The sequence below is a fragment of the Centruroides sculpturatus genome, unplaced genomic scaffold (assembly GCF_000671375.1).
Source record: "Centruroides sculpturatus isolate CEXI.00-Female unplaced genomic scaffold, Cexi_2.0 scaffold312, whole genome shotgun sequence".
In the NCBI taxonomy this organism is placed as follows: Eukaryota; Metazoa; Arthropoda; class Arachnida; order Scorpiones; family Buthidae; genus Centruroides; species Centruroides sculpturatus.
In genome coordinates, this window is record NW_019384497.1 from 333458 (window position 1) to 339605 (window position 6148).

The following is a 6148-nucleotide window of genomic DNA, read 5'->3' on the forward strand; positions in this document are numbered from 1 at the left end:
CTATAGTTTGTCCACAGATGAATATTGTATACTTTCTTTATTATAATGCAAGACCTTCTATCAAGGTTGACCAAGCAGAATCTGCTTGATCTCAACTGGGAGGTTTTCCCATACTCCCCATATAGCTTAGATATTGCACCCTCTGACTACCATCTCTTCTCCATTCAACACTTCTTGGATGGAAGGCAATTTGCTGATGATAAGATGAGAATCACATTTGCAGAGTTCTTCATGACAAAGCAACCTGAGTTTTAATGTGTAGGAATCTGTAACCTGTCCAATCAATGGAAGAAAGTGCTTGATTGTAATGGCAATTATTTTACTGAATAAACTATTTTTTGTTTTTGAAATAAATGCTGTACAGTACTATAAAACTCTAGAAAATTCCAGAAACTTTTACATCAACCCAATATATATAAACAAAATTTTATTTACTGATCTTTTACTAATCTTAAAATAATTTCAGTGGATATTTGTACTGAAAATCATTTTTGGAAGTTTTTTCCAGCATAATTATTTTGAATGTAAATAGGATGTTTGTATTTTACACATGTACTGTACAATATATGAAAATGTTGGAAAGATGTCTAAATGCTGTAAATTTTATTACACTATAAAACAAAATTTTTTATTTAAACAATTTACAGTACCCGTATTTATTTTGTACTTTCCCTGTCTGATATTATAATTATTTTAGAAGTTCTGATAAAAAGCTGATTTTTTTTTTTTGAATGTGTTAAATAATTTGTTAAAGTATATTATCAAGGCACAAGTTTTTTTTTATATCGAAATTCTTATTAAATATTTGTGTGTGTCTGTATATATATATATATATATAATGTCAGTTTCTTATTCGTTTCAAAACAACAGAAAAATCAGTAATAATATTTTGATGTATGAAGTGATAAAATAAATACAATATACATGTATTAGTTTTTGCCGCCATGACAGCGAATAAGAGAACGATCTCTTATGGCAATTTCCCAGGCTTTGACACTTTTATTTCACCGATTGATACGTAACCTGCAATGTAAAAAATAATAATAAATAAAAGACAAAAGTCGAGTGAAGTAACATTCGACAGGACGCTTAGTATTTTCGATATTTATAACAAAACGTTGGCTGTTTTGCTTTCTATTTTTTTATCGTTTATACATACATACAGTTATATTATATATTATCGGATTAACTCGATGTTTTTAAGTTATGAAATATGATCCGACTGGTATATTTCATGCGTAAAGAGCCATATGTGACTATGATGACTATGACGCCGGAATTTTCAGAAAACGAGATTTGAAAATTGGACTGATTTTTCATTTCCCACCAAACATTTGCTATTTTATGTAACCGTTTGGAATTCTATATATCTATTAATGGTCGTCCCAAATAGAATGTGTTGAATATAATTAGAATACTTTATTATTGAAAAATGTAAAATTTAGAGTTAGCTTCTTATGGTTATATACCCATGATTTGTCAATATGTTTATTCATAATTTTATTTAAATGTCTTAGGCATAATTTAAACTAATTATTATAATTTCTTCACAAGTATGAATACATCGTTTATTTTAAAACAATCTTATTTTAATAGTTTTTAATATTTGTAATTAATATGATCATTATTAATATAGCAGAAAACTGTTATGATTGGTTGATTAAAGAAAGGCACATAATGACTTTGAAAGTACTGATTGTGAACAGATTAGTATATATATATATATATATATCTCTTGTAGTCTATTTTTTTATTTCCTACTGTTTGTTTATAAGAAATATATTCTTAGTTTTCCTATAAATTAAAACTATATTGCTAAATTTTCATAAGAACATAGTATTTAAAGTATGCTTAGACCTATATTAAAAATTTAACAAATTTGATGTAATATTAAATTATCGTATCAACGTAATTAAAAAATGTTATTTATATTTGACATTTATAATAATTTTATTCTAGATAATCAAGGAACAAAATTTTCTGAAAAGCACTACGATCTTACTTTATATTGTTATTACTTATATATCTTATTACTTTATACGATTTTAATCTGTTATGAGATTTCNTCTTGGAACTTTAAAGTTGCAATATATGGATGGCAATATATAAGCTGCTCAACTTCATCCACACTTGATCAGCTAAACTTATGTCAGGATTAGGCATATCAAGGAGTAGAGGCTTTAATTCTAAAAGAAGTTTGATCATTAAATAAACACTGTCCCATCTGATAGCTTGATCAATTAGGACTCCTTTTCCACAGTGCCTTTTGAGAATAGCATTATTCTTGGGGTTCCGAGCAGCTGTAGCAACCTGATGCAACTTACTTATGAGCTTAACTGCATGAGCTCTTTTCAGACCATTGCAAATTGCAAGCTGTAAAGTATGCACACCACACCTCATATGTTGTATATTGACATTGGTGGAAGTGAAACCTGTAAAATTGTTTCCAATAACATCCAAGGTTTTGTCTAAGTGCTCATCTTCATCTAAGTCAAAATTATTGTTCTCATTCTCCAGGCTCTCCACACAGCTTTCTCCTGATTCAAAATCTGTCTTTTTCTAATTAAGCTTTCAACTGTTTTTATCATTAATTAAAATATCTTTAAGCATGAGGCAGATCACACCAATGATAATGGGCACAGATGAGCACATTGCCTCATGGTTATAGATATTTGAATTAATTTAATTATACCTAGGGCTAAAAGTAATTTCTGTTTTTATCATGTTTGATGCATTGTCTATTACTATTGTCAAGATATTTTTCTTCTTCATTTCAATTCTTTGAGCACATTTTCAATCAACTTGCAAACTGATTGCTTGCATGCTAGTTTTAGTATCTGTAACTGCTAAGGTATGTATTATCATTTCTTTATTTTCATTCACAAATTGGGCATTTATTGCAAAATAATTTACCTGCTGATGGGTGCATGCATCCATTTTCAGATGAATATACTTTTCCTCGAGCATTTCCTTCAATAATTTTTTTCACCGTTAGCTTTTTCTATTATTATTTTTCTAATATTATATTATTTCAAAGATATCTTTGGAATGATTTTTAAGCGCTCCAAATGGCATTTTAAATTGGATTTCCTGGTGGGTGCATAGCCACCTTTTCCTTTTTGTGTGCTGTTTTCTTAATTGCATTGCTTTTCTGGGTTATCTTCATTCATTAATTGGCATTTGAAGACATTGTTTTCTTGAGATAATTCAAAGCATCCAAGTACTGCAGATTTTCCTTATTCCATTATAGGAAATTAAATTATTAAAATTGAGGTACACTCACTCAGCAGTATGTAAATAAAAAAAATTTGTTATTTTTATTTGTATTTAAATTTTTGTTCTATTTTATTTATATTCAAATGTTCTTAGCCTGATGATGGCCAACAGATTTGGCTGAAAATGTTTGCTTTTTCATTAAATTTTCTCAGCAAATTAAAGTGTTGTGTTTTCTTTTGATTTTAAATTATTAAATTTATACTTTATCTGAAAAATAATTAAGTTAATTTAAATTTAAGGTTAAAGCTAAATCCAAAAGTTAAACTTCAAATATAACATATTTTTATTAGCTGGATTAATGATTTAAATTAGTTAGTGCAATATAATAAAATTGTTTTTTAAATTAATGTTTGAATGTGCAATATAATTAAAGAAATAAGGAGTAACAAATATATTTTGTTACTCCTTTTCCTACTCATACTCCTTGAAAAATCTTCAACTCTTCTTACTCCTTACTCCTACTCCACAGCCCTATCTGCCTATGCCAAGAAAAGTTTTATTTATTATTTGAATTACTACTTCATTAAATATTATATTTTATGAAAATTAATAGCAAAATAATTACAACTTCTTTTGTTTAAATTTATTGTTTGCAAATATTAATGATTAAGTGAAGGTATAATTGAATATGTGTAATATATTTTTAATAGTGTTCAAGCAAGAGGAAAAGCACTTCATAATGCATTGAATTCATTACAACAGCTGGATAAAGCAATGGATCGCTTTTTAGCTTGGCTCTCAGAATCTGAATCAACATTAGAAATGTTGGACATTGAAGCTGAAAAGTTTGGACCCAGAGATGATCTTCAAAGATTACTATACTGAAAATAGCCATTCAACACTGACTTGGGTAGGTGGTAGAACAGTAGCCCAAAATGCCACAACTTGAACTATTAATGTATATTTTTTTATTGCGTCTATTACCTCTAACTTTGATTTACAACCTACTTTCTCCACTAAAGTTAAAGCCTGATAGAAATCAAAATGGAACTTCTCATAACTACTTGCTGCTAGTGCTGCATCTTCTCCGTTGTTGGTACTATTACTAGCTTGAGCTTCAACATGTCTTTTTTTTTTTTATGTTTTCTTGGTGATCAAGGTATTTTTCAAAATCATCATCAAATTCTGAACTTGAAGTGGCAGGTGATGTGTTAAGCTGAAGAGAGTCCACATAATCTGATTGCTTTTTTCCTGCAAATTTTTACTGCAAGGAAAAGCAGCACTACTTGGTTTCTGCTTTTCCTTTGGTTAAGCGATCCTCTGATAGCCTTATTTTGTAATTTGGATCAACATAAATTGCTGCTAATAACATATCATCATCTAGTAACTGAGTTTCTCTGCACTTCATAGACTCTTTGATTCCATCAGCAATGAGATCACCAATTTTGGATAACTTGAAGATTAAATTTCTCCATTCCTTGAAGAAAAATCAGAGAGTTAGTAAGACTCTTGGAACTTTAAAGTTGCAATATATGGATGGCAATATATAAGCTGCTCAACTTCATCCCACACTTGATCAGCTAAACTTATGTCAGGATTAGGCATATCAAGGAGTAGAGGCTTTAATTCTAAAAGAAGTTTGATCATTAAATAAACACTGTCCCATCTGATAGCTTGATCAATTAGGACTCCTTTTCCACAGTGCCTTTTGAGAATAGCATTATTCTTGGGGTTCCGAGCAGCTGTAGCAACCTGATGCAACTTACTTATGAGCTTAACTGCATGAGCTCTTTTCAGACCATTGCAAATTGCAAGCTGTAAAGTATGCACACCACACCTCATATGTTGTATATTGACATTGGTGGAAGTGAAACCTGTAAAATTGTTTCCAATAACATCCAAGGTTTTGTCTAAGTGCTCATCTTCATCTAAGTCAAAATTATTGTTCTCATTCTCCAGGCTCTCCACACAGCTTTCTCCTGATTCAAAATCTGTCTTTTTCTAATTAAGCTTTCAACTGTTTTTATCATTAATTAAAATATCTTTAAGCATGAGGCAGATCACACCAATGATAATGGGCACAGATGAGCACATTGCCTCATGGTTATAGATATTTGAATTAATTTAATTATACCTAGGGCTAAAAGTAATTTCTGTTTTTATCATGTTTGATGCATTGTCTATTACTATTGTCAAGATATTTTTCTTCTTCATTTCAATTCTTTGAGCACATTTTCAATCAACTTGCAAACTGATTGCTTGCATGCTAGTTTTAGTATCTGTAACTGCTAAGGTATGTATTATCATTTCTTTATTTTCATTCACAAATTGGGCATTTATTGCAAAATAATTTACCTGCTGATGGGTGCATGCATCCATTTTCAGATGAATATACTTTTCCTCGAGCATTTCCTTCAATAATTTTTTTCACCGTTAGCTTTTTCTATTATTATTTTTCTAATATTATATTATTTCAAAGATATCTTTGGAATGATTTTTAAGCGCTCCAAATGGCATTTTAAATTGGATTTCCTGGTGGGTGCATAGCCACCTTTTCCTTTTTGTGTGCTGTTTTCTTAATTGCATTGCTTTTCTGGGTTATCTTCATTCATTAATTGGCATTTGAAGACATTGTTTTCTTGAGATAATTCAAAGCATCCAAGTACTGCAGATTTTCCTTATTCCATTATAGGAAATTAAATTATTAAAATTGAGGTACACTCACTCAGCAGTATGTAAATAAAAAAAATTTGTTATTTTTATTTGTATTTAAATTTTTGTTCTATTTTATTTATATTCAAATGTTCTTAGCCTGATGATGGCCAACAGATTTGGCTGAAAACGTTTGCTTTACATTAAATTTTTTCTCAGCAAATTAAGGTGTTGTGTTTTTTGATTTATATACTAATGCTGAGTGAGTGTACATCAATTA

At 29.5% G+C, this 6148-nt stretch overlaps 1 protein-coding gene across 1 annotated transcript in view; it reads left to right on the top strand.

Moving 5' to 3' along the window:
- The window catches only part of LOC111621965 (dystrophin-like), a 202574-nt gene that overhangs the window by 80067 nt on the left and 116359 nt on the right, over positions 1-6148 (top strand). The window contains exon 7 of the mRNA XM_023364220.1: positions 3927-4095. Coding sequence (XP_023219988.1) covers positions 3927-4095 — 169 coding nt within the window. The remainder of the gene's footprint in view (positions 1-3926; positions 4096-6148) is intronic.